The 27417-nt window shown below is 50.7% G+C and overlaps 1 protein-coding gene and 1 pseudogene across 2 annotated transcripts in view; both read left to right on the top strand.

Annotated features, from left to right (window-relative positions):
- Golgin104 (Golgin 104) overlaps positions 1-27417 on the top strand; it is a 125401-nt gene that overhangs the window by 26873 nt on the left and 71111 nt on the right. For both annotated transcript variants that reach the window (XM_068349605.1, XM_068349606.1), the window contains exons 6-8: positions 6596-6715; positions 7466-7601; positions 17481-17635. In XM_068349605.1, the coding sequence (XP_068205706.1) occupies positions 6596-6715; positions 7466-7601; positions 17481-17635 (411 nt within the window). The remainder of the gene's footprint in view (positions 1-6595; positions 6716-7465; positions 7602-17480; positions 17636-27417) is intronic.
- LOC137620374 (5S ribosomal RNA) lies at positions 3266-3384 on the top strand (annotated as a pseudogene).

Genomic DNA, 27417 nt, shown 5'->3' with positions numbered 1-27417 from the left:
CTTCCACCGGACATCAGTCTCCCGGCGGACAGGCAACGGTCTTCCTATGGACATCTGTCTCCTGACGGACAACGATCCCTTTGGGGCAAAGGATTGCCTCCCACGGGGGTTCTTCCCTTGCGTGTCAGGGTTCCCCTGCGCGCCCTTCTGCTGTGTTCTCTCCTGCTCCTGCTCAGTGTTAGCGCACAGGCGCTCTCCTGCTCATCAGCGCTTCCTGATCGCTAGCGCTCTCCTGTTCGCCAGCGCTCTCCTGTTCGTCAGCGCTCTCCTGTTCGTCAGCGCTCTCATGATGATCATCTCTGCTGTTCCTGTTGGTTCCTGTTACGCGCCCTGTGCGCCCACGTTCGCCCTCGCGATCTAGAACTTCGGTTCAGGTCTGGGTCAAGGACTCTTCTTCTATGCGCAGGCTTCCACGCGTTGCCTTCTGCTCGTCAGCGATCATCAGCTCGCCAGCGACCTTAGACGTGTCAACGTTCACCTGCTCGCCAGCGATCTCCTACGCGTCAACGATCGCCACGCGTGTCAGTTCCCCTGACCACCATCAGTAGCGATCTAGCGCTCGCCTGCTGTGGACTACGATCTCCGGTAGCTGAGTCTCGCCGTAGATCTTCCTCCTGCTCGCCAGCGCTCACCTTTTCTTCTGTCCTTCTGTGCGCCAGCTTTCTTCATTTGCCAGCGCACATCTGCGCGCCCTTCTTTGCCACGCACCAATGGGCGCCAGCGGTTTTCTGACCGTCTAGGATCGCCTGATTAACAGCTGTCTTCAGCGCTCACCTTCCTGATGCACCTGCGTGCCTTCTGTTAGCGCGATGCGCGCTAACCATCCCTACTCTCTCTCGCGTTGGCAACCGCCTACGCACCCGCGCGATTCTTCATCTGCTCCCTAGTGTTTTGTTAACACACCACCGCTCGCCAACGCGCCATCGCTGGCCGACGCGCCATCGCCCACCTGCGCGTCAGCGCTCACCAGGTCACCACCGATCGCCTGTTGATCCACATCGCCAGCGGTCTTCCTCACCCACGCGGCAGCGCGTTTCCTCGCCATCGCACCAACGCTTGCGTTCGCCGCCTCGGACACGCGCTCATTCACCTGCCCACCCTCGCGCCCACTCGCCTGCGCGCCCGCGCGACCGCTCGCCCGCGCGACCGCTCGCCTGCGCGCCCGCGCACATGCTCTCCAATGTTCGCATGCGCGTCCGCGCACATGCTCTCCAATGTTCGCCTGCGCGTCCGCGCACATGCACTCCAATGTTCGCCTGCGCGCGAACCAATGGTATTCCATCGCGCGAACTGACGGTGTTCCGTCGCGCGATTCGACGGTGTTCCGTCGCGCGAACCGACGGTGTTCCGTCGCGCGAACCGACGGGGTTCCGTCGCGCGAACCGACGGGGTTCCGTCGCGCGAACCGACGGGGTTCCGTCGCGCGAACCGACGGGGTTCCGTCGCGCGAACCGACGGGGTTCCGTCGCGCGAACCGACGGGGTTCCGTCGCGCGAACCGACGGGGTTCCTTCGCACGAACGTCGGCTTGATTCTTGCAGTATCCATTGCTCGTCTATGGGTTATCGCTCACCGACCACCAGCGCTCGCCCTCCTTCTGCGCTCCTTCGCGCACCCTCGTTTGCGTTCCTGCGTGACCGCGCATGGGCGCTTCCACGTTTGCCCACGCGCAAATCATTGATTCAACCATCGCGCGAGCTCCAGGTTGATTGCGACCACGATTCCTATTGGGGTTTTCGCAGCATGGCCAGCCCTGGGGAGTTCTTCTGGAGCGTATTTCCAGAACACGGCCTCACCCCGTAAACGCAGAGCATGGCACTTGCAAGAATAGGAAGAATCTTCAGGGAGGTCTGAGCAACACTCCTCTTTCCAGAACCTGGGTTAGCCCTTCCCCGTCATTCCCTGGAAGGATTTTTGGCGGGGGGCTTTCCGTTCGAGATTTCTCCATCGGCCAAGGGGTGACTGCTTACCCCTTCCTCTTCTCCACCTCGTGTAGGGGGCTTACCAGGTCCTTTCCCTCCTCGGTTACGGCCCGAGGTTTGGTTCAAGGAAGCTACAGGAAGATCATGGGTACTTTCCTCCTTTCGGGCTCAGGCACCTTGGCGTTTCGTCGTTAAGTATCTAACTTGCGGACAAGCTCGATGTTGGACCATCTGGACGCGCTGACCGAGGGCTTCCTTTCGGGTTACTCATCCGTGGATGTCGACAACCTCAGACACCCTTTCATCCTTGAGGAGAGTTTGTTTGTGCCCAAGGACAGAGACTTAGACAGCGGCTGTGTGGAGGAAATCGACTTCCGTTTTCACTCCTCCAAGGCGCTTTCTTCCAGACTGCAGGGCTCCAGCGCCTTTTTCTGTCAACCACATCGGCTTAAGTTATCGGCTACGACAACTGAGACAAGGTATCCAATTGCAGTTTCCTCCTGTCAGGAACAGATGGCACGGGAGGCTCCCCCGGGGGGGGCATAGTCCTAAAGGGAGTGGCAGAGTTCACGAACTCTAGGATTGGCCCCCCCCTTGCAGGTTTCTCGCTGGGAGGATGCTTAAGGTTTCTCATCCGGATGACAGCCTCCCGATGCCCATTCCCGCACGATCTCTGTGATCAGCCAAGGATATCGCGCCTGCCGTCTCTGTCAGCGAATTCAGTGTCTCTGAACCTCTATGCCATAGGGTCAGCAAGAGTTGCCCGTTTGGGCAGAATGATCCATACCTTAGGAGAAGGTCCTCCATAGGATCATCGACGGCTTCACCCCCGGCTTCTTCAGTCGATCCTTTCTTGTAAGGAAGTATCTGAGTCGGGAGTTCCGTAGTCGACCTCTCAGCCCTGATTAAGTTTGTCGAACAAACTTCGTCCAGCGTAGAACAGCAGAATCGATCAGAGTGGTAACGAGGCGACAGGACTCCTTAAACCCTGGATCGGAAGGACGGGTACTTTCAGTTTCCATTCCATCCATCTTCCAGGGAGCTCGTGGAATACAGCCTAGACTGCAGGTATTCCTGCTTATGATGCAGTGGGGCAATCCCGCCGTGGCATCGCAGGTTGTTTTCCCCAGAGAACTCTCCCTGCTTTCCTCATGGCCGCTCAGGTGCAGGCTTCCGCCTCCTTCGCTTTTTGGAGGGCTGGTCTACTCCGGTAGGCTCGGGTTCGACCTTCTTCAGCGCCGGGACAAGCTTCCGGATGCTTACCATGAGCGTGGGTTCATGGTATTTTGCTATGAGCCTTCTCTCTTCTGCCTCAACATCTGGAGTATCTGGCCATGATATTGAGTCAACGGCCTTACCACGTTGGAAACCCCGCTTCTCGTCCGTCCAGCGAGGTTAAGCAACGTCGGTTCTGGTCGGTACTTGGATGGGTGACCACCTGGGGACGCCAGATTCTGTTGCTACCTCCTCCGAGCCTTCCCTTCAGTTGACTGTGGCAAGGCTGAGGAGAGTCGCAGTACCTGTTCTCAGTCAAGCAGAGCTTTCAGCCCTACCTGGGAACGTTTCCTTGTTCTCCTTTCCTCATTGACCCGTCTATAGTTCCGAACAGTCGCCTCAGGATAAGTTCCATGTGGGCCGGTCCAAGTTCCGGTGGTTTCAGGCAACGATTAACCGGACTTCCTGGCCCCTATGGGACCAGCGGAACTATTAGACCTACAATGGGTGTTGACCTATGGAACCTCTTGATGGGAGTGGATATTCTCGTCCTTTCTCCACATTCTTGATGCTGTTCTCGGACTCGTCAAAAAAAAGGAGGGGGGGCATGTTCCGGACCAGGCCTATGGTCAGGACCTGAAGGATACCTCTCCATCATTAAGGCAGGCTTAGGGGCCGTAGTCTGGCCCCTCTACAGATCCTACAGCTCCTGCCGAGTCGCTCCGTGCGCGTCGACTTCATGATTCTGGCGTGTTCTAACTAGCAGGGGACGCATTTTCACACCTTCACATCTTGCAGTACAGTAGAGATACCGAGATGATTGAGATACTCTCAATACCACCATCGGCTCTCTCATTCCAGGCAGAGGAATGTTCTCTCCGACTATCCGAGCAGAGCCTCGTAGAGAGAGTGTACCTGGGGGTCTTTGGCCTTGAGTAACCAGCAAGTCCTGGTCTGGGGGACCTGATCGCGACAGCTTGGAACCTCAAGCTTCCGCTGTTCTTCCCCCCAGTCTCAGACCCCGAGACTCTGGCAAGATGCATTCCGGTGATGGTGGGACAACTTCGACGCCTGCGTCTTCCCTCCTTTTTGTCTGTGGAGAATGGGTCTCAACAAGACCAGGTTGTCTGTCAACCTTCAATGGGAGAGCTCCACTGGGACTATGCGCAGAACGGTTTCTGGACCCTCTGCTTCCCCTGACGGAACTCCCGGGAGAGCTTCTCCCACGGCACAGACTACTCAAACAACCACACTGCAACATCTTTCACGAACCAGGGCGTCGCTTCGGTTTTATGCCTGGGGACACTACGCCTCCTCCTCAAGAAGAGACAACCCGCTACAGTCGCGGGACGGAGGTCGCGTCATCTGCGATAGTCATCCGCAGGGGTCTTCCAGGCGAAGTGAAGAGTCTTCGGTGGTTGGTGCCGTGGGAGATATACCTCTTCCCTTGAGGCCTCTTCTCCAGCAATAAAGGTCTTATTGCCTTTCGGCGGGAGGAAACTCCTTTCCGCTCTCGGCAATGAAGCCTTTCGCTCAGCCTTTCCCTGACCTTCAGGCTTAAAGGAATAACTTTTTCCTGCCCGCTGGATCTTTCCTCGCTCATGCGAAGCTACGATCGTCCCTGCCCTAGTCGGAGTGAGACCTCCAACTTGGAGCATGGCTCGGACTTTTTAGTCCCTTAAGAGATCTTCTCAAGACCCTTTACGACAGGCCTCGGATTGTATTCCGTCTTGGGTCTCCTGCTCACTCTGGCCGCGGCCAGTGTGTAAGCAATCTTCTTGGTCTCGTACGACTCCGCCCTTTCTAAAGGAAGAGGGGGGGGGCAACATTCAGGTTCGCTCCTGAGTTGTTGGCTAGACTCAGAATCTTGGGGTCCCGGCCCTTCGGTCCAATTCCTTCAAGATTTTGAGTCTCCATTCTGTATCTGATGTCCCAAAACCTTCTCTTTCTTGCCAGTTAATGAATCGAGAGGTTAGCTTTGGGAACAGCTGCAGGTTGTCCTCAGTTGCAGCCGATTTGGGAGCACAAGGAGGACATGGGGGAGAGTCACCAGTATACCTCTTCAGCTCGGACTCAAGGACATTCATCTCGACCTGTCTCCAGACCCTCCCCCGTCACGTCGCCCTACAGCACGATGTCGGATACATCGCAACGTCCCTCGCCTTCGAGTAATACTACTCTGTGACGCAGGTGCTACAAGCTGGAGTCTGGAAGCGTCTAATGACCTTCGTAGCCCGCTTCCTGCAGGGCGTGACCCACAGGAGTTTCGATACGTTTTCTATCGCTCTGTGGTGGCTACACAACAGCTGGTCTAACCTCAGGCTCCTTTTTGGACAGGTAGCAGAAGGTTGAGGGCATTGTTATCAGGTTTTAGTCTGCATGAACGAAAGAAGTATGTCTGGCCCTTATTTCTCTCTTCATCATCCCCTCTACGGGGAAGCAGCATCCTGGTCTCTGCATAGCTGACCTCGAACCTCTGCAGGTAAACCATGCTTCCTTGTGTTCCGAGTATTGAGTCAATACTGTCGCGTCCCCCATACCCTGACGAGGTGGTATTGGGAACGTCCTAACCCAGAGTTCCTTCTGGAACTCCAGGTCAACTGCCTAGGACGGGTCACACTTCTTCCTTCACACACAAGCTTATGTAGGCCACACGGTTCCTTGCGGAGCAAGGAACTTGTGAGGTGCAGGGACTCCTTTTCTCGAGTGCGGCTCACTCGGATTCTGAGTCCCCAGTGTAAAGCCAAAGCCAGTATGGCTGGGGACTTTCCACCCTACCTAAGGGGTAAGTCACCCAATGTAAATAGCGGGGTTTGTATTTCGGTTACGGAACAAATGACAAATTTGAAGATAATTTGTATTTTTCCTAACCATACAAACCTTAGCTATTTACACATATTTGCCCGCCAGCCCTGTCCCCCAAGACATGTCCTACCTCTAAGTGAAAGTGAGCATTCACCTGTGTGTGAGGGGAGGGGGTAGGGGTAGCTAGCTACCACTCCCCTAACCCCCCCCCCCCCCGCTAACTAGCGCGGGGGTAATTCACCCTCGTTAAATTCTAATGGCTCGCCATTTCAGCTGCGCTAAAAGGTAAACCCAATGTAAATAGCTAAGGTTTGTATGGTTAGGAAAAATACAAATTATCTTCGAATTTGTCATTTTTATGCTCTAGCTAATTACATGTTTATTGCATTTCCATATTGTAGAAAATATATTGCATATGAAAATAAATAGTACTTACAATCTCCTACAGTCAAATATTTACCAAAAGATTTACAGACTTTACACGTGTTTAATTGTGAAATTTAGTATTTTTTGTATTCTAGATAATTACATGTTTATGGCATTTTCATATTGCATAAAGTATATTGCTTATGAAAAGTAAACACAATATTATTTACAATATCTGCAGCGAATCATGTTATTATTGAAGCTTATAGGTATCACATCTTCATTCAGGTACAAAAAAACAATTTTAATCAAAGAGAAATAGAGAGATTAAAAGAAGAAGTCAATAGCAGAGAAGTCAAGATCAAATGGGCTCAGACAAAGCTGAAATCAGAGATGGATGCTCACAAGGTAAGGTATTTACTCGCGTTTGGGATTTGTTACGTAACTGGAATACAAAACTTACGCTATTTATTAGGGGTATTACTTTAGGGAAAAGTGAAAGTAATACCCCTAATAAATAGCTAAAGGTTTGTACCGATAGGAGAAATACAAATAATCTCCAAACTAGTAATTTTTAACCTCAATGGTAGTTATATCTTTTCAAAATAATATAAGGAACTTGATTTGTAAATGTCAACCTTTGGAAATTAATCAGTTCTGGAAATTTAGAGTCTTTTAACTTTTTCGAATTCTCAGTAATCAAAATATTAAAAAAAGTTAAAGTTATTGAATATAACTTGGATTTTAATCTAGAGCAAATCCTTCTAATCAACATTATGATAATAGGAAATTCCGATACATTGGTCTGATTAAATCACGTAATTATGATGGTAAATGAATCAGAGGATCCAATAGTGTATATGCATTGCTTCCAATTATCTCTTTTTTTTATTGTTCAACAATTGACTGTTGTCTGGGATTTTGTTGACTGCAAAATTAGGTTTATGGAAGAAATCATTTATTTAGGAACTTAGATTTTTCAAGGAATAGTTTGAATGCAATGCATGTTTAAAGGAAGAAAAACTAATATTGTACGAAAAAAATTTTCGTTTAGCAACTTAGATTTTTCAAGGAATAGTTTGAATGCAATACATATTTAAAGCAAGAAAAACTAATGTTGTATGTAAAATTATTGAAATCTACTTTTATATCCATCAGGAAACTCAGGGGAAATTAGATCGTGCATTAATGAAGATAACGAAACATGAAGAAGAACTGAAAGCTATCAAGGATGAGGCTGAAAAGATCGTTCGAGACACCAGAGAAAATGAAAACTCGAGGGCCAATGTTCTAGGTAAGTTAGATCTGTGGAATTGTATATATACTGAAAAATCACAACTAGTTAATGCTAGTGCAGTTAGCCTATCCTAGTGCATTTGTGATTATAGAGTTAATGTTCATGTATTTAGTAATTTTATAACCTTTTCAACCATATGTTTTGTTATACATCAACATCATAGTCTATATTAGTTTCCATAGCTTTTAAAATAATGTAATGTTAATTGTTATAGTTTTCAATTATCGGTCGGTCGTCGTCGGCGCCCACTCGTGTCCGAGTATTGGGTTCTGTCGTTAGCCATCAGCCTCCTATCTGTGGGGTGGGTGCTTATGTCTGATGTGGCTGTTAAGTCCTAGTCTGTGGTGGAAGAGTCGCGGACAGTGTTCACAAGGGAGGGTAGGTGGTGGGCGGGGCTGTTCTAATCGCTCTCTCCTTCTTCTCCTCCTAGCCTCCTCATTTTGTCTCCTGCTCTCCTCGAAGTCCACGGTGCCATGGTGTACTGTACTCCTCCAGGTTTTCCTGTCCCTGGCTGTTTCTTCCCATGAGGAAGGATCGATGTCAGTTAGAGCCAGGGTGCGCTTTAGTTGATCTTTATAGCGCATTTTCGGGGCTCCTCGTGGTCTGGTGCCCTGGGTCAGTTCTCCGTAGAATATTTTCTTTGGGAGCCTAGATGGATCCATCCTATGCACGTGTCCTATCCAGCGAAGGCGGTGGTGGATGATGGTGGCCTCCACGCTGGTCAGCGAGGCACGTTCTAAGACTTCAATGTTGGTGGTGTGGCTCTCCCAGGGGATTTTTAAGATCTGCCTCAGTTTCATTTGTTGGAAGCGTTCTAGGTTTTTAAGATCGTTTTTATATAGCGTCCATGTTTCACATGCATACAGGAGCGTGGAGAGGACTACTGCCTTGAACACCATTATTTTGGTGGTCATTGTCAGTGCGTGGTTGTTAAATACGCGGCAGTTGAGTCGGCCAAAGGCGGAGTGGGCTGCCCTGATCCTGTTCTCCACGTCCTTTTTGCTTGTGGGAGCTGATGTTAGGATGCTCCCTAGGTAGGAGAACTGGTCCACCTGTTCTAACGGTTGGTCATTCACTGTGGTATTGAAGTTAGGGAGCATCAGTCCTGGTGGATGTTGGACGAGGGTCTTGGTTTTGTCTGTGTTGACTTGCATCCCAAAACGTTCGTAGGCAGAGTTGTATGCATCAGCTAACGACTGCAGGTCCTCTGCCGTCTGACCTGGGGTGGCATTGTCGTCAGCATACTGCAGTTCTCGCACTGCACACAAGGTGGTCTTGGTTCTGGCGCGGAGTCTAGCGAGGTTGAAAGCGCCTCCATCCATGCGGAAACGTAGGTCGACTGAGGGTGTGTCTGGGGGAATCTCGTTGAGCATTGCTGCGGTGTATAGCGAGAAACACGTTGGGGCCAGAACACAGCCCTGCTTCAGGCCGCCGTTGATGGGGAATGGGTCTGAAAGAAAGTTCTGGTGGCAGACTCTCCCAACCATTCCGTCATGGAGGGCACGCACCAGCTTGACAAAATCGGGTGGGCAGCCATATCTTTTGAGGACAGCCCACATGGCAGGTCGAGGTACTTTGTCGAAGGCCTTTTTCAAATCCCAGAAGATGAACATTATGGGCTGTTGTTGTTCGAGGCTCTTCTCTTGTAGTTGTCGGGCACAGAAGATCATGTCTATGGTCCCGCGGGAAGGTCGAAAGCCGCACTGGGACTCTGGCAGGACGTCTTCTGCGAGAATAAGGAGGCGGTCAAGGAGAATCCGAGCGAAAATCTTACTCGCGATGCTTAGTAGTGATATTCCCCGGTAGTTGTTACAGTTCTCCCTGTCTCCCTTCTTGAAGATGGTAATGATGTTTGCATCGCGGAAGTCACTGGGGGGGGGTCCTGGTCTCCCATATTTTTAGTATAAGGAGCATCAAACGGTTCCTCAAGCCGGGGCCACCGTGAGTGATGAGCTCCAACGGGATGTTGTCTGGCCCTGGGGCTTTGCCGGGCTTCATGCGCTGCAGGGCCTTGTTGAAGTCATGGATGGAGGGTGGTAGTGCCATCCAGTGACGGACGGGATGCTGCGGGGTCATTCGCAGGAGATCGTCTGGGGTGTCTGCTTGGTCATTGAGGAGGTTCTCAAAGTGAGACCTCCACCTGGCCAGGATGCCCTCGCTGTCGGTGATGGTCGTGGCCCCATCCGCGTCCTTCAGGCTGCCCACTGATGACCGTGTGGGACCGAATATTTCCTTTGTTGCTGCATAGAAGCTGCGCAGGTCACGTTGGTCAGCGAAACTCTGTATTTCTGCAGCTTTTCTTTGCCACCAGGTGTTCTGGGCTTCACGGATCCCTCTTTGGCAACCAGCTTCAGCCACCTTGTGAGCACATTTGTTAGCTGCTGTTGGTTGGTTTTCCAAAGTCAGGCGTGCTTGTCGTTTGGTTTCAATGAGAAGAGAGATGGTAGCATCATTCTCATCAAACCAATCCTGCCGTTTCTTGGTGGTGTAGCCTAGTGTTTCCTCACCAAATTCTACTCTCACATCTTCTGCTACTTTTTTTAACCGATGTCACCATGACTCAGAGTTCTTTGATAAGGATTACCTTGAATCAAGGAGCTTTTGTCATTGTCAGAGGCTGACAAAGATTTGTACTTCCTTTCATGGAATTTGAATATTGTTCCTATTAATGAACCAATATCAGCTCATTTGTTTTAAGTTCAAATTAAGTAATTTCTCAAACATGTTAAGAATGTTGTTTACGTGTAACAGTACAGTATGTATTACTAGGTATTCTTGGGTATTCAGACTCATAAATGTCATTGCTATCAGTATAGAGTAAATAGTTGGATGGATGTATGCATGGTATATAATATTAGGTCAATAGTATCATGTGGGTTTTACCAAGAATGAATCTGTCTTATTGAGTACTCCATTAATTGATCTTTTATAGTTCCCGTTTGAGATTTAAAGTTTCTTTTTTAAATATTAAACTTAGCCGGTGAATATATAATAGCTGACGTCTTAGACGGCTCGACAGATTCCAAAAACTCGCGAGCGATCGCCGTGAAGGTTGCGGGTGTGACCACCAGCGCCGACTATCGGCCAGATACCGCATATACTTGTCAATTTCTCCAGTTCTTCTCTGTCGGTCTTGTCGACAAGTTGGTTCCGCTCGCTTTATGACCTTGAGTTTTCGACCGATTTGGTGAAGTACCTTATTTTGGTTGTTTATTGGCTTTCGCTGTGTCGGGTGTTTTCTTCAATTAAACTCTTGAAACCCTTTTTTTGGCTGGTGTTTATTGTTGATGAATTTGGTTTTGACTTGGATTTTCTCTGATTGTTCAAAATGGCTGACCCTTCTCCTGTATATCGCAAGTGTGCGAGGGATTGCAACAAACGTCTTCCCAAGGCCTCTATCGACCCTCATACTGTTTGTTCTAATTGCCGGGGTAAATCCTGCCAATTAGGAGATCGGTGTGAGGAGTGCGTGGTCTTGTCGGAATTCGACTGGCTTGAGTATGACAAATATACTCGTAAGCTTGAGAGAGATAGGGTGAGGAGAAGCTCCTCTAGATCTTTGGAATTTTCCTCCTCCCATGCCCCTGAACCTAATCCTTCCCCTGTAGTAGTTGTTCCTGAACCCCCTACTAGCACTCATGAACCGTCCATGCGGGATATGTTTTTAGCGATTCAAGCTTTAGGCGAAAAAGTTGAGTCCTTAGCATTGGACAGAAACCAACTCATGTCAGATGTTAAGTTGTTGAAGTGTCAGAGTGGTAAAACAGAAAATCTAAGTGATAAAGTGATAAGTGCGCAAAGTGTGTTTAGTGTTGCGACCGAGGGTTCGTCTGTTCGTGCTTGTCGCTCCCCTAGTCCGAGACCTCTTTCAGGCTCCCCTGCACCAGGGAGAAGTAATGTCGTAGGACTTAAGGGGGTGAGAGGCGTAAACCAACGTACAGACGTTCCCTCTTTGGTATCGGACGTTTTTCGTCAAGATCGTACTTACCATAAGACGGGTGAGACTATGTTCTCCTCGTCCTCCGAAGACTTATCGCACAAGAAACCTTGGCGCAAGGTTTCTAGACCCTTGAAGCGAAAGTCAGTCCCTTCAGGACAGGTCCAGCGTCCTGGCTGTAGCCATTGGGGCAGCTCTGACCTTTTGCAGTCGTCGGATGACTGTTCGCCTGTTAAGCGCAAGCGTAACACGGGGTCCGAGGGTCGCGGTAGAGGCAATGTTTTGCCAACGCAGACGTTACCGACGTCACGGCCCGTTCCGACTCCCGTTGATCCGAAGTGGGTTGTCCTGCGGGACATGCAGTCTAAGCTTGCCTCCCTTATGGAAGAGTATGACTTTGAGCAGGTTCGCGATGATCCTTTGCTTACGAGTCGCCAGTGCGCTGAACGTGACTCTGGCCTTCAGCCGCCCAAACGAGTGTTCACTCATCCGTTTGACGTTAGTGCTGACGTTTCTAGTGCTTTGAAACGCGATGCTAGTCGTGTGCCTAGTCTTTCACGTCAGTCACGTGACATGGATCCTCCTTTGCTACAGTCTCGGACTGACGTTCAGCTGTTGCCGCCGCAGCCCCGCACTGACGTTCGCCGACCGGCTCCGTTGCCTCGACGTGACGTTGAGCGTCAGTCACCGCAGTCGGAGGTTGTTTTGCCTGCTCAGACTCCGCAGTCAATGCAGGTCCGACGTGACGTCGAGCGTCAATCAACTTCAGCTGTTGTTGTTGGTCAGTCCCAGGACTTTCAGTCCTTTCAGCAGCGTCGTGACGTCGCTTCCTCTTCTGCTGCTGCTGCTCCGTTGCTTGTTGACATTGCCTGTCAAGCGTTGCCTCCTCGGCATGTCTCTTCGTATCCTGAGACTCGGCAGTTGTCGGACGAGGTTCCGTCGGATGAGGAAGTCGCTGATCCCCTTCCAACTGATATTCCTTTGGGGACTTTGTCAGACGGAGAGGAGCCTAGAGCTGCTCAGCCCTCTCTTGATTTTAAAAAGATCATGCTGATTTTTAAGGAACTGTTTCCTGACCATTTTGTAACTGCTGCTCCTCGTTCGCCTCCGTCAGAGTTTACGCTAGGCCTAGCTACTTCGACGCCGTCGTTTACTAAGCTAGTGCTCTCTCGCTCTTCTAAGAGAGCTTTGCGTTTACTAGGCGATTGGTTGATCACCAGGAGGAGTTTGGGGAAGACAGCCTTTGCTTTCCCCCCTTTTAAACTGGCTTCTAGAGCGAGCGTCTGGTATGACACGGGAGAAGTTCTCGGCTTGGGAGTTCCTGCCTCTGCCCAGGGAGACTTCTCAAGCCTCGTAGACTCTCCCCGTCGCCTGGCCATGAGACGCTCTAAAGTTTGCTGGTCCTCTTCGGACCTTGATCATCTCCTCAAAGGGGTTTACAGGGCCTTCGAAGTTTTTAACTTCTTGGATTGGTCGCTGGGAGCCTTGAGCAGGAAGATCTCTTCGGCCGACCGTGATGTATCCGTGCTAATTATGTCCTGCATGGACAAAGCTATCCGTGATGGCTCTAATGAGCTCGCTGCTACCTTTACGGCAGGAGTCCTTAAGAAGAGGGAGACTCTTTGCTCGTTCCTTTCGGCAGGAGTAACTCCCTGCCAAAGGTCAGAGCTTCTCTTTGCCCCGTTGTCATCTGCCTTGTTCCCTCAGCAGTCGATTAAGGATATTGCAGCTTCTCTGGTGCAGAAGGATACCCACGACCTGATGGCTACGTCGGCGCGTAAGGCTGCTCCTTCCTCATCTTATGTCGTAAGACCCAAGCTCGATACTCCAGCAACGAGGTTTATCCCGCCCTTTCGTGGCAGAGCCCCCAGTAAGGGAGGCGCTCGTGCCGATAGTAAGAGAGGCAAGAGGAGAGGATCCAAGTCCTCCCGTGGCAGAGTCTGACTGCCCACGTCCTTAGACAGCGGTAGGGGCGAGACTGAACAACTTCTGGCAGGCCTGGGAGAAGAGGGGTGCAGACCGAGAGTCTGTGTTGTTGCTAAAGGAGGGGTACAAAATACCTTTTGTACGGAGACCTCCTCTGGTAAAAGTTCCTATAGACCTCTCTCCCAGGTATCGAGAGGAGTCAAGGAGACAAGCACTACAGCTGCAGGTGTCTCAGTTGCTAGAGAAGGGAGCGGTGGTGAAAGTCTCGGACCTTCAATCACCGGGATTTTACAACCGTCTCTTCCTAGTCCCAAAGCATACAGGAGGTTGGAGGCCGGTGCTGGATGTCAGTGCGCTCAACGTTTTTGTTGTCAAAACAAAATTTACGATGGAGACCACGAAGTCCGTCCTAGCAGCGGTCAGAGAGGGAGACTGGATGGTCTTTCTCGACCTGCAGGATGCGTACTTCCACATTCCTATACACCCGGATTCTCAACCGTATCTGAGGTTTGTATACAGGAATGTGGTGTTCCAATTCCGAGCACTGTGCTTCGGCCTCAGCCCTGCTCCTCTTGTTTTTACGAGGCTCATGAGAAATGTGGCAAAATTTCTACATTTATCGGGGATTCGAGCCTCCCTGTACCTGGACGACTGGCTGCTCAGAGCGTCGTCCCTTCATCGCTGTCTGCAGGACCTTCAATGGACGTTGGATCTTGCAAAGGAGTTGGGACTGTTGGTGAACTTAGAGAAGTCTCAGCTGACTCCCTCCCAAACGATTCTCTATTTGGGGATGGAGATTCACAGTCTAGCTTTGCTGAGAAAAGACCGTTGCTCTGTGAGAAGTTGGATGAGCCTCCTAGGGACGCTGTCATCCATGGAACAATTTATCTCTCTAGGGAGACTTCACCTTCGCCCTCTCCAGTTCCATCTAGACTCCCATTGGAACAAGAACAAGACTTTGGAGGCTGTCTCAATCCCAATCTCCGAACCAGTAAAGACGTGCCTGAACTGGTGGGACAGCAATATAGGTCTTCGAGAGGGTCTGTCCCTGGCGGTCAAGAACCCAAACCACGTGTTATTTTCAGACGCGTCGGATTTGGGTTGGGGAGCGACTCTGGACGGTCTGGAATGTTCGGGTCTTTGGACGTCGGATCAGAGGAGCCTTCACATCAACTGCAAGGAGCTGTTGGCTGTTCACTTGGCCTTGACGAGTTTCGAGAGTCTTCTCCGAAACGAGGTGGTAGAAGTGAATGCGGACAACACCACAGCCTTGGCGTACATCGCCAAGCAAGGAGGCACTCACTCCCACACACTGTTCGTCATCGCAAGGGACCTCCTCATCTGGTCAAAAGATCGAGGCATCTCACTGTTGACGAGGTTCGTCCAGGGAAAATTGAACGTCTTGGCGGACTGTCTCAGTCGTAGAGGTCAGGTGATCCCTACAGAATGGACCCTCCACAAGGACGTGTGCAAGAGTCTTTGGATGACTTGGGGTCAGCCCACCATAGACCTCTTTGCGACCTCATTGACCAAAAGGCTCCCGACCTATTGCTCTCCAGTCCCAGATCCAGAGGCGGCCCACATAGATGCCTTTTTGTTGGACTGGTCTCACATGGACGCTTACGCATTTCTGCCGTTCAAGATCATCAACAAGGTTTTGCAGAAGTTCGCCTCTCACGAAGGGACAAGGTTGACGTTGGTTGCTCCCCTCTGGCCCGCGAGAGAGTGGTTCACAGAGGTACTTCAATGGCTGGTAGACGTTCCAAGGAGTCTACCTTTACGGATGGATCTCTTACGGCAGCCCCACATAAGGAGTCTTCATCAAAGCCTCCCCGCGCTTCGTCTGACTGCCTTCAGACTATCGAAAGACTCTCAAGAGCTCGAGGATTTTCGAAGGAGGCAGCCAGAGCGATCGATCGCGAGGGCTAGGAGATCACCTACTATCAAGGTCTACCAGTCGAAGTGGGAGGTCTTTAGAGAGTGGTGCAAGTCATCCTCTATTTCCTCTTCCAGTACCTCTGTAGCCCAAATTGCGGACTTTCTCCTGCATCTGAGAAATGTTCGCTCCCTCTCTGCTCCCACTATTAAGGGCTACAGGAGCATGTTGGCGTCTGTGTTCAGACATAGAGGCTTGGATCTGTCAAATAACAAAGATCTCCAAGATCTCCTTAAGTCCTTCGAGACCTCTAAGGAGCGTCGTATGTCAACTCCCGCTTGGAACATAGACGTGGTCCTAAGGTTCCTAATGTCCGACAGGTTTGAGCCATTGCATTCAGCCTCCCTGAAGGATCTCACCCTCAAGACGCTTTTTTTGGTGTGCTTGGCTTCGGCTAAAAGGGTCAGTGAGATCCATGCTTTTAGTAAGAACATCGGCTTCTCTACAAATAAAGCCACATGTTCGCTTCAACTTGGTTTTTTGGCCAAGAATGAACTGCCTTCTCGTCCTTGGCCTAAATCTTTTGAAATACCTTGTCTGTCAGAAATCGTAGGCAACGAGGTTGAAAGAGTACTGTGCCCAGTTAGAGCTCTTAAGTTTTATTTAGCTCGTACTAAACCATTACGAGGTGGTTCTGAGGCCTTATGGTGCTCCGTTAAGAAGCCCTCATTGCCCATGTCTAAAAATGCGTTATCGTACTTTATTAGATTTTTAATCCGGGAGGCACATTCTCATTTAAATGAGAAAGATCGTTGTTTGCTTAAGGTCAAGACGCACGAAGTGAGAGCGATAGCAACTTCGGTGGCTTTTAAGCAAAACAGGTCTCTGCGAAGTATTATGGACGCGACCTTTTGGAGGAGCAAGTCGGTGTTCGCTTCATTTTACTTAAAAGACGTCCAGACTCTTTATGAGGACTGCTACACCCTGGGTCCATTCGTTGCAGCGAGTGTAGTAGTGGGTGAGGGTTCTACCACTACATTCCCTTAATCCCAATATCCTTTTAATCTTCTCTTGAAATGTTTTTAATCTTGTCTTGGGTTGTACGGAAGACTAGGAAGTCTTTCGCATCCTTTTTGATTTGGCGGGTGGTCAAATGTCGTTTCTTGAGAGCGCCCAGATTAAGGGTATTGATGAGGTCCTGTTATAAGGGTGTTCGCCCTGGATATAACAGCTCCTGGGAGTCTTTCAGCATCCTGAGAGGATGGCTGGGCTTCGTGAGGAAAGCGGACTAATGAGGCAGAGTAATCGTCAGAGTCAGCTTCCTTACCAGGTACCTATACTTAAGTTGGTTTTTTATGATATAATTGTCAAAAACTCTTGAGCATATACGCCTTTATTGTATTAATACTGGTCTCTACCCACCACCATGGGTGTGAATCAGCTATTATATATTCACCGGCTAAGTTTAATATTTAAAAATGATATTTTGATTATAAAATAAATTTTTGAATATACTTACCCGGTGAATATATAAATTAAAGGCCCTCCCTTCCTCCCCGATAGAGACCCAGCGGACTGAGAAGAACTGGAGAAATTGACAAGTATATGCGGTATCTGGCCGATAGTCGGCGCTGGTGGTCACACCCGCAACCTTCACGGCGATCGCTCGCGAGTTTTTGGAATCTGTCGAGCCGTCCGAGACGTCAGCTATTATATATTCACCGGGTAAGTATATTCAAAAATTTATTTTAGAATCAAAATATCATTTTTCCAACATGTTAGAGTAAATAACGGCAAGAGGTGTTACATTACATGCCTTGTGTTACTACTGTACAGTACTGTACTTAATTTCAAGGTACTGTAAAGAATAGGGCACTAGAACTGCAATGACAATAACAACAGTCCCAGAACATTTGTGAAGTACATAATATCTTGAGTCTGGATTTCCTAATGATGTAAACTCAGTTGATATATTTTGTCTGTGTTTCTTGGTAAAAGTTGTAATACAGGTATAGACTTTGCGTTTCTACTACACCTTAGCTACTAAATGTTTGACAGAGAAGTGTCGAAATTAAAAGATCCTATTTCTTTCACAAGTAAGGAATGATCTATAATTAATTTAATTTGTTTATTACAGATATGCAGCTCAAAGAAGAAAAGGCAAGATTAATCATGGAGAGGAAAGCGAATGAAGATAATGGATCAGCGTTTCATAAAGCTCAATCAGAATTAGAGACTCTGAGAGCAAAACATTCTGCTCTGGTCGAGGAGGCAAATTCACTGAGGTCTAGGGTAAGTCATTTTCCAAATAGATAAAACTTTGAATGCCGTAAGGCAGAAGTTCACAAGATCATATAGAATTAATTATTATAATTGTGTTCAATTTGAAAATTTGATTTGTTCCGTTACCGAAATACAAACCAAGCTATTTACATAGGGTTTACTTTCGGCGTAGCTGAAAATGACGAGCCAATAGATTTTTAACGAGGGTTAACTACCCCCGCGCTAGTTAGCAAGGGGGTAGGGGAAGTACCCCCCCCCACACACACACACACACCGGTAAATTGTCTCTCTTCACTTTTGGCTCGGATGATGTGCTGACGTATCTGTCTTTCGTCCTCGCTTTTGACGGCTTTTTTCTTTTTCTCAGACTTTGTGTGTTTGGAAGTTGGCCTCGCCCTTCATCGCAGTTATGCGCAAATGCCCTGGACTCCCCGGCCGCCCCTGTGGTACCTTCATGTCGGCGGTCGAGACGGATCCTCACACCCTTTGCCCGCAGTGTCGAGGTCAACGGTGTGCTAGAGACTTAACGTGTAGTGAGTGCAGGGAGTGGTCTACCTCCCAGTGGGAGAGGTTTGGCCGGCAGCGTAAGAAGTTCAAGAGAGACCTTTCTCCTTCAAGGGTTGCCTTGAAAGAGGAAGGCTCCAAGGACTCTTCTTCCGCCGCCCAAACCTCCTCCGAAGCTCCCACTCGGCCGGCCTCTCATGAGAGACTGCCGAGTGGTAGCGTAGACCATTGTTCTGTTTCCCGATCTCGGGTGCGGGAAAGGGTGTTGCCTCCCATAGCGGGGTGACTCCTCCTCCTCCTCCAGGGGAGGATTTTGATTCTATTTATGATGACCATGCTGTGTCTAATGATAATCTCTTTCAGCTCTGGGCTTCCTTGGGGCTTAAGGGCTTGCCCTCCAAGGAAGCCCTGTTTGACCTTATCCAGTTGGGGGCTGCTGTCAAACAATCGCCGGTGATAGCAGAGGTAGACCCTCTGTCTATTGTCGACGTGGTTGTGGCAGAGGCTTCCGACGGCTCTGGTCAAACCTCTGCTGCTGCTGCTGTTGCGGACGTTGCTGAAGGCTCTGCTCCCCTTTCCAAACATCCTTCAAAGGGGAAGTTGAGTCCCACGGTCTCTCCTGCGGATGCGCCTCCTCCTCGGGGAAGCGCACTGACAGAGACTCCTCTTCGGAGGACCGACGATGTGGATGATCTTCCTCGAGGCCGCCTTCGCCGTAAGGCTCGTCGTCCTCTTCGCCGCAGGGGCCTCCCGTCTCCTTATAAGGGAGTCAAGAGGCACCTCTTCGAGTCGACTCCGCCGCCTTCCTCTGCAGAGGATTCTCCTCGTCGGGAGCAGACCATAGCAGCCACGTCCTTGGACCTCTCCGCAGATCGCTCGCGATCTCCTACGCCTACCAGACCTTCCACTTCCGGCGCAGATGCGCAGCAGGCGCCTTCTCACCTCGTCACCCGACGGGCACCGGTCCCTTCGGGGCAAAGGGATGTCTCCCACGGTGTGGGTACTTCCCTTGCGCGTCAGGGTTCCCCTGCGCGCTCAACTGCGTGTTTGCGCGCAGTAGCGCACAAGCGCTCTCCTGAGTTGCAGCCACCAGACTCGCCGCGCCAGCGCTCTCCTGCTCGTCAACTCTCGCCTGCTCGCCAGCGCTCTCCTGATCGTCAGCTCTCTCCTGCTCGCCAGCGCTTCCCTGTTAGCAGTCAGCGCCCTTCTGTTCCTGCTGCGCGCCAAGCGCGCCATCGGTCTCCTGAGCGCACACGATCTCCTGCTAGTCAGTGCGCACCTGCGCACCTTGTTCCTGATGCGCGCCCTACACGCCAACGCTCGCCCGCGCGCCCTAGATATTCGGATCTGGACGAAGGCAAGGACTTTACTCCTCCGCCTCGCCCGCGCGCCCCTGTGCGCCCATCTTCGCCTGCGCAACAGCGCGCATGCTCCCCGGTGCGCACTTCAAGAGTTCCTGCGCGCCCGCGCTCCCACGAGCCTTCATCTCCTAAGCCCGTCCGCGAGCGTTCGCCCTTGCACGTTTCCTCGCCACCTGATCCTGCGCCCCAGCTGTCTACGCGTTGACACCCTCCTGCGCGCCAACGATCTCCTGCGCGCCAAAGTTCTCCTGAGCGCCCGCGATCTCCTGAGTGCCCGCGCGATCCATCGCCTGCGCGCAAGCGCTCGCCAACGCGCCCATGACTTGGATCGCCATAGGTCCCCGACGCGCACACTCGCCAAATCGCCTGTGCGCGGCCGATCGCCTGCGCGTACTATGCTCCATCGTTCTCCAACGCGCCATCGCTCGCCGATGCGCCAGCGTTCGCCAACGCGCCATCGCTCGCCGACGCGCCAGCGTTCGCCAACGCGCCATCGCTCGCCGACTCGCCATCGCTCTCCCACGCGCCATAGATCTCCAGGGCGCCGTCGATCTCCTGTGCTTCACCATTCTCCTGACCGGCAGCGATCTCCCCTACCCTCGCGCGCTTATTCACCGGCGCGCACTTTCACCCTCGCGCCCACTCGCCCACTCGCGAAGGCACCCGCGCGCGTTTATCCCCGCGCTCCAGCAGCCACCCGCACGCGATTCCTTGAATGCTCTATAGCGCGAGCGCCAGCGCGACCCCCGTTCTCGCCGGGTTCCGCAGCTCATGCCTGCGACAGGGACGCGTACTTCCAGATCGCCATCAGGATCGCCACCGCGCAAGCCTCTCACTCAGGACCAGGAAGAGTCGTCGGAGAGGTCTAGGCAACATTCTTCCCTTTCTTCTTTACAGGTAGGCCCCGTCCCGTTGCGTCCACTCCGAAGGATCAGGCGATCCCCTTCCCTCCAGCGGAAATTACTGACACTGCGTCCGTCACCCGTCAGTCTAGGTTTGGTCACCTGATGAAAGCGGTGGTGCAGGCTGTGAAGCCAGCCCTTGCTGATCTGGGACTCGAGCCAAGGACAGACTCGCCCCCGCTGAAGAGAAGGAGAGGAGTGGACTTCGTGGTGACTTCTCCCAGGGAGAAGTTGGCTCCTAAGAGGTCCGTTTGGAAGGCTCCATCCCCTTTGTGGTCGTTTTCTCCTTCTCCTGTGGACGAAGCCTTTCCGTCCTCAGGAGAGTCCAGCGAGGCGAGGGCCTCTCCCACGGCACCAATGGGAGAAACCCCACCTCGAGGAAGAGAAACGTCTCGCGTGGAAGGTACCTTCCAGACCTCTTTGCTGGAGTCCTGTATCCCGCCCAGGAGGGAACCCAAGGACTCAAAGACGATTCCTAAGTCGTCTTCGCGGATTCGTCCAGAGCCAACCAGACCCTGGGAGAATGTCCACGTGTCTCCCCAAGAAGAGCCTCTGGGGACGGGAGACTTAGCTGCCAGTCCACAGGGAGGAGAGCAGCATGAGTCTGAGCATGCCTTCTGGCAGGTCTTGAATCTGATGAGGCAACTCAACAGGTTCAAGGACCCGGAGATCGCCCCTCGCGAAGGCAAGGATATGGTCCTAGACCAAGTCTATGGTACCCAGAAACCCCTGAGGGCCAGCACGGCTTTGCCTTGGTCCCAGGGGGTGAAGAGTGCCAGAGACAAGGTCGAAGCTCAGCTCTCGGACCTCGCCTCCTCCAGCCGTTCCTCTTCCGGGAACAGACTCCTCCCACCTCCTCGTTTACAGTAGAGGAGGTATTTTGAGATCATGGGGGAGTCCAGCCTAGCTCTTCCCCTCCACCACTTGGTGGAAGAGCTCACCAGGGGAACTACGCTTGAGAAGCTCTCCTCCCTGCAGGTGACATTCTCGGCTTCGGAGATCCTGAGCCAGGAGAAGGTCGCGAAGTGTGCCATGCAGGCCACTTCGTGGCTGGACGTCTGGCTGGGTTCTCTGGGCATCCTTTTGCGCTCTGAGGACTTGTCTAAGGAGAGCAATAGGAAGGCCCTGGAGACCTTCCTCCTCTCGGGCACTCGCTCCATCGAGTTCCTGGCCCACCAGGTTACCAACCTGTGGGCCAACTCGATCTTGAAGCATCGTGATGCGGTGACCGAGAAGTTCCATCCTAAGGTCCCCGCCGTGGATGTCTCCAGGCTCAGACACTCCTCCATCCTTGGAGGAAGCTTGTTTGAGCCCAAGGACGTGGAACGCACAGCTGAGAGGTGGAGGAAGTCGAACCAGGATTTGCTCCTCCAAAGGGCCATCACATCTCGGCCCTACAAGCCTTCAGCTCCGCAACAACATCAACAGCAGCCTCGCAGGACCCCAAAGCAGGCTCCGGCATCTAAGACGAAGGTGTCTAAGCCACAGCCCTTTCCTGTCAAGGACAAGAGGGGCGGTAAGTCCTCCAGGGGAGGCAAAACTCCTAGAGGGAGCGGCCGCGGCCGTAAACGCTAGGAGTGGCAGTCCCCCCACGTGTCCACCTGTGGGGGGATGCCTACAAAGTTACGTGCAGAGGTGGCAGCAACATGGGGCCGATTCTTGGACGGTCTCTGTGATCGGCCAAGGTTATTGCGTCCCATTCACAACATCTCAACCTCCCCTGACAGCGAATCCAGTGTCGTTGAGGTCCTATGCCATGGGATCGGCAAAAGGGCTGGCCCTTCGGGCGGAAGTCGAGACCATGCTTAAGAAGGATGCTCTCCAAGAGGTCGTCGACGGCTCCGCAGGCTTCTTCAGTCGACTCTTTCTTGTAAAGAAGGCGTCTGGAGGCTGGAGACCCGTCATCGATCTCTCAGCTCTGAACAAGTTTGTCAAGCAAACTTCGTTCAGCATGGAGACAGTGGACACAGTCAGACTTGCAGTGAGACCACAAGACTTCATGTGCACACTGGGCCTGAAGGACGCGTACTTCCAGATCCCAATCCATCCGTCTTCCAGGAAGTACTTGAGATTCAGCCTAGACAGCAAGACCTACCAGTTCAAGGTACTGTGCTTCGGTCTCTCCACAGCACCTCAGGTGTTCACCAGAGTGTTCACCCTGATTTCGTCATGGGCGCACAGGAACGGCATCCGTCTCCTCCGATATCTGGACGACTGGCTGATCCTGGCAGACTCGGAGTCGACCCTTCTTCGACACTGAGACAGGTTTCTGGGACTTTGCCAAGATCTGGGGATCATGGTAAATCTCGAGAAGTCCTCTCTGCAGCCGTCCCAGCGACTGGTTTATCTAGATATGTTATTAGACACCAATCTCCACAAAGCCTTTCCATCAGACGACAGGATAGCAAGGCTGAGGAGGGTGGCAGAGCCCTTCCTCAGGGGGGAAGAGCTTCCAGCCCAATCATGGTTACGTCCTTTAGGTCACCTAGCCTCCCTGGCCCGTCTAGTCCCGAACGGCCGTCTCAGGATGAGAGCCCTGCAATGGCGGCGCAAGTCCCGGTGGAGTCAGGGCTCCGATTCCCCGGACTCTCTGGTCCCTATAGGACCCACGGAACAGGGGGACCTGCGGTGGTGACTGATCGACAGAAACCTACGAAAGGGAGTGGATCTTCTCGTCCTTCCCCCGGATTTGACGCTGTTTTCGGACGCGTCAAAAGAAGGGTGGGAGGCCCACATTCTGAACCAGAGGGTCTCAGGCCTTTGGTCAGAATCAGAACCTACACATCAACCTGCTAGAAATGAAGGCCGTGTATCTGGCTCTTCAACAGTTCCAACGGACCCTGGCGGGCCACTCCGTGGTGGTGATGAGCGACAACACCACGGTAGTGGCTTATATCAACAAGCAGGGAAGTACCTTTTCACAACAGCTATCCCATCTTGCAGTAGAGATTCTGAGGTGGTCCGAAGTCCACTCGATAACACTATCAGCTCGCTTCATTCCTGGCAAGAGGAATGTGCTCGCCGACAGCCTGAGCAGGGCTTCGCAGATAGTGAGTACCGAGTGGTCTTTGGATCCTCAGATAGCCAACAAAGTCCCGACTTTGTTGGGTTCCCCGACCGTGGACCTGTTCGTGACAGCCTTGAATTTCAAGCTGCCTCTGTACTGCTCCCCAGTCCCGGACCCCGAGGCTCTCTGGCAAGATGCTTTCCAACAGCGGTGGGACAACATCGACGTGTACGCCTTCCCACCGTTCTGTCTGATGAGAAGGGTGCTCAACAGGACCAGACTATCGGTCAACCTGTCTATGACCCTGATAGCTCTGCTATGGCATCACGCGGAATGGTTCCCAGACCTTCTGCAACTCCTGACGGAACTTCCGACGGAACTTCCCCCACGACATGAGCTACTCAGACAGCCACATTGCAACATCTTCCACAAAGCCGTAGCCTCGCTTCGGCTTCACGCCTGGAGACTATCCAGCGTCTCCTCACGGAGAGAGGCTTTTTGCAACAGGTTGCGGAAAGAATGTCTCGTCACCTGCGAAAGTCCTCTGCGGGAGTCTACCAGGCGAAGTGGAGAGTCTTCTGTGGTTGGTGTCGTGGGAGGGGTATCTCTCCACTCGATGCCACTATTCCAGCAATAGCGGAGTTCCTCGTGTATTTGCGGGAAGAAATGCGTCTTTCGGTCTCGGCGGTGAAAGGCTATCGCTCAGCCTTAAGTCTGGCTTTAGGCTGAAAGGAGTGGACATTTCTTCCTCGCTAGAACTCTCTTTACTCATACGTAGCTATGAGCTTACCTGCCCTCAGTCGGAAGTGAGACCTCCTCCATGGAACGTGGTTCGGGTTCTCAGGGCTCTGAAGAGACCTCCCTTCGAACCATTACGCCAGGCCTCTGATCGCCACCTAACTTGGAAGACGGCTTTCCTACTCGCATTGGCCTCTGCCAAACGAGTTTGTGAACTTCATGGTCTCTCATACGACATCGCCCATTCAAGGGGATGGGGGGAGGTAACGTTCAGGTTCGTCCCTGAGTTTGTTGCCAAGACTCAGAACCCTGGAGTGCCGGACCCACAGTTCGACTCCTTCAGGGTCACGAGTCTCCGTTCTGTAACAAGTGACCCAGACCATCTGCTATTATGCCCAGTGAGGAGTCTGAGGCGTTACTTGAAGAGGACAGCTGCAGTTCATCCCCGTGTGCAAGCGTTGTTTGTAAGCACAGGAAGGACGAAGAGGAGTGTCACCAAGAACACCATCTCGGCTTGGATTCGAAGGGTTATCCATCACGCCTTGAATCCTGACCCTCCTCCGTCACGTCGCCCTAGGGCACACGACGTCAGGGGCATCGCTACGTCCCTGGCCTTTAAGAGAAACTTCTCTGTGACGCAGGTGCTACAAGCTGGGGTCTGGAAGCGTCAAACGACCTTCACAGTCCACTACCTGCAGGACGTGACCCACAGGAGCCTCGATACCTTTTCTATCGGCCCCGTGGTGGCTGCACAACAGCTGGTCTAACCTCAGGCTCTTTAATGGACAGGTAGCAGAAGGTTGAGGGCATTGTTACCCGGTCTTAGTCTGCGTGAATGAAAGAATATGTCTGGTCCTTACTTCTTTCTTCATCCTCCCCTCTCTTGGGGAAAGCAGCATCCTGGTCTCTGCATAGCTGACCTCAACCTCTGCAGGTAAACCATGCTCCCTTGTGTTCCTAGTATTAAGTTAATACTGTCGCGTCTCCCATACCCTGACGAGGTTGTATTGGGAACGTCCTAGTCTAGGATTCCATCTAAAGGACTCCAGGTCAACTTCCTAGGACGAGTTACACACTTCCTCCACACACAAACTTATGTAGGCCACACGTTCCTTGCGGAGCAAGGAACTTGTGAGGTGCAGGGACTCCTTTTCTCGAGTGCTACTCACTCGGATTCTGAGTCCCCGGGTAAAGCCAAAGCCAGTAAGGCTGGGGACTTTCCATCCTTCCTAAGGGGTAAGTCACCCTATGTAAATAGCGTGGTTTGTATTTCGGTTACGGAACAAATGACAAATTCGGAGATGATTTGTATTTTTCCTAACCATACAAACCTTAGCTATTTACACATATTTGCCCGCCAGCCCTGTCCCCCAAGACAATCCTACCTCTAAGTAAAGTGAGACAATTCACCGGTGTGTCGGGGGGGAGGGGTAGCAAGCTACCCCTTCCCCTACCCCCTTGCTAACTAGCGCGGGGGTAGTTAACCCTCGTTAAAAATCTATTGGCTCGTCATTTTCAGCTACGCCGAAAGTAAACCCTATGTAAATAGCTAAGGTTTGTATGGTTAGGAAAAATACAAATTATCTCCGAATTTGTCATGTTAACTTTTATTGGAATTCGGTATTCGTGAGTTGCTCATTCTATTCTCTTGAAACTAATAATTACCTCTGCCAACGAAGTTGGAAGGAGGTTATGTTTTCACCTCTGTATGTGTGTGTGTTTGTTTTTTAACAGCTTCCGGGCCACAATTTCAATTGCAGAGTAATGACACTTGCAGAGATTAACTGTTATGCTAAAAGCTTGAAATGATTAAATTTTGGAAGGTCAAGGTCAAAGGTAAAAGTCACGGTCAAGCAAAATGTCCAATTCACGTTATCAGCCATAAGTTTGGACATTGTTATCACAGAGACTTCAAACTTGGTTCATATTTGAGTGTATGAAAATCCACGCCAATTAATAATGTTAAGGTCAAAGGGCAAGGTCAAGCAAAAGGTTGAGAAATAAGCTGCCTTGGTGGAGGTGTGCGCTCTACTCATTGCCCCTCTAGTTACTCATGTTATGAATATGGATGTCATAAGATACAAGGTTTATAGCAGAGATAACAGTTTTTGCATTTGTCCCATCCATTACAGCCGAGACTTAGATGATGTTCATTTTAGATGTCTTAATACCATCATGGCTAAGATACAGGAAGAGGATAGAAAGTCCTATGGTGTTTGCTTGTTATTTCAATACTCACCAAAGGTATTGAATTCTGCTTGTGCTAAAGATTTCCTTTGCAAAGGACTGACTTTCCCAATCATAAATGAGACAACACTGTCCTTGAAAAGCTTGGATCTAGTATTCACTGATTCCTTCTTTGTTATATTGAAGAAGGTAGTTCTGGCTATGGGAATGTCAGATCATGCTTTAGTTTTATTAGTAATTAAGACTTGAGTAGTCTGTCCACGATGTTCCATAGTCTTGTTAGATATGATATATGTACAGTATAATCACAAACAGATTGAAATAACATTATTAGTAAATTTTTGCATTTTAACCCTTTTACCCCCAAAGGACGTACTGGTACGTTTCACAAAACTCATCCCTTTACCCCCATGGACGTACCAGTACGTCCTTGCAAAAAACTGATATTTAAATTTTTTTTTGCATATTTTTGATAATTCTTTGAGAAACTTCAGGCATTTTCCAAGAGAATGAGACCAACCTGACCTCTCTATGATGAAAATTAAGGCTGTTAGAGCAATTTGAAAAAAACATACTTCAAAATATGCTTGAAAAAAAATAACCCCTGGGGTTAAGGGTTGGAAATTTCCAAATAGCCTGGGGGTAAAAGGGTTAATTAGTCAAAGCTGTGTTAAGAAAATGATTGTGTTTTCTATCAAAAGAAAATGTTTTTTGTTATGGGTGGGCATATGCCTTATCTGGTGTTGAACTACCATATCAAGGCAAAAGCATGTTTATTTTGAGAAACCGGAGGCTAATTATTTCAAGTATAAATCAATCAGATTTGATTTAGAATAAAAATTTTCAGCTAAAAGCTGTTACGAAAGATATGATTTGACCAGATAAGAAATTTGAAATTCATAGTAGCAATTCCCTGTCATTTTGAGCAACCAACTAGTCCTAACAATTTGAGCATCTTCCTAAATTTTTATGTTGCTTAATTTGCAATTGTTCCGTAACCGAAATACAAACCTTAGCTATTTACACAGGGGTTTACTTACGGCGTAGCTGAAATTGACGAGTCATTAGATTTTAACGAGGGTTTACTACCCC

The sequence above is a fragment of the Palaemon carinicauda genome, chromosome 26 (genome assembly GCF_036898095.1).
Source record: "Palaemon carinicauda isolate YSFRI2023 chromosome 26, ASM3689809v2, whole genome shotgun sequence".
NCBI lineage: Eukaryota > Metazoa > Arthropoda > Malacostraca > Decapoda > Palaemonidae > Palaemon > Palaemon carinicauda.
This window is presented reverse-complemented; position numbering and strand designations above follow the sequence as displayed.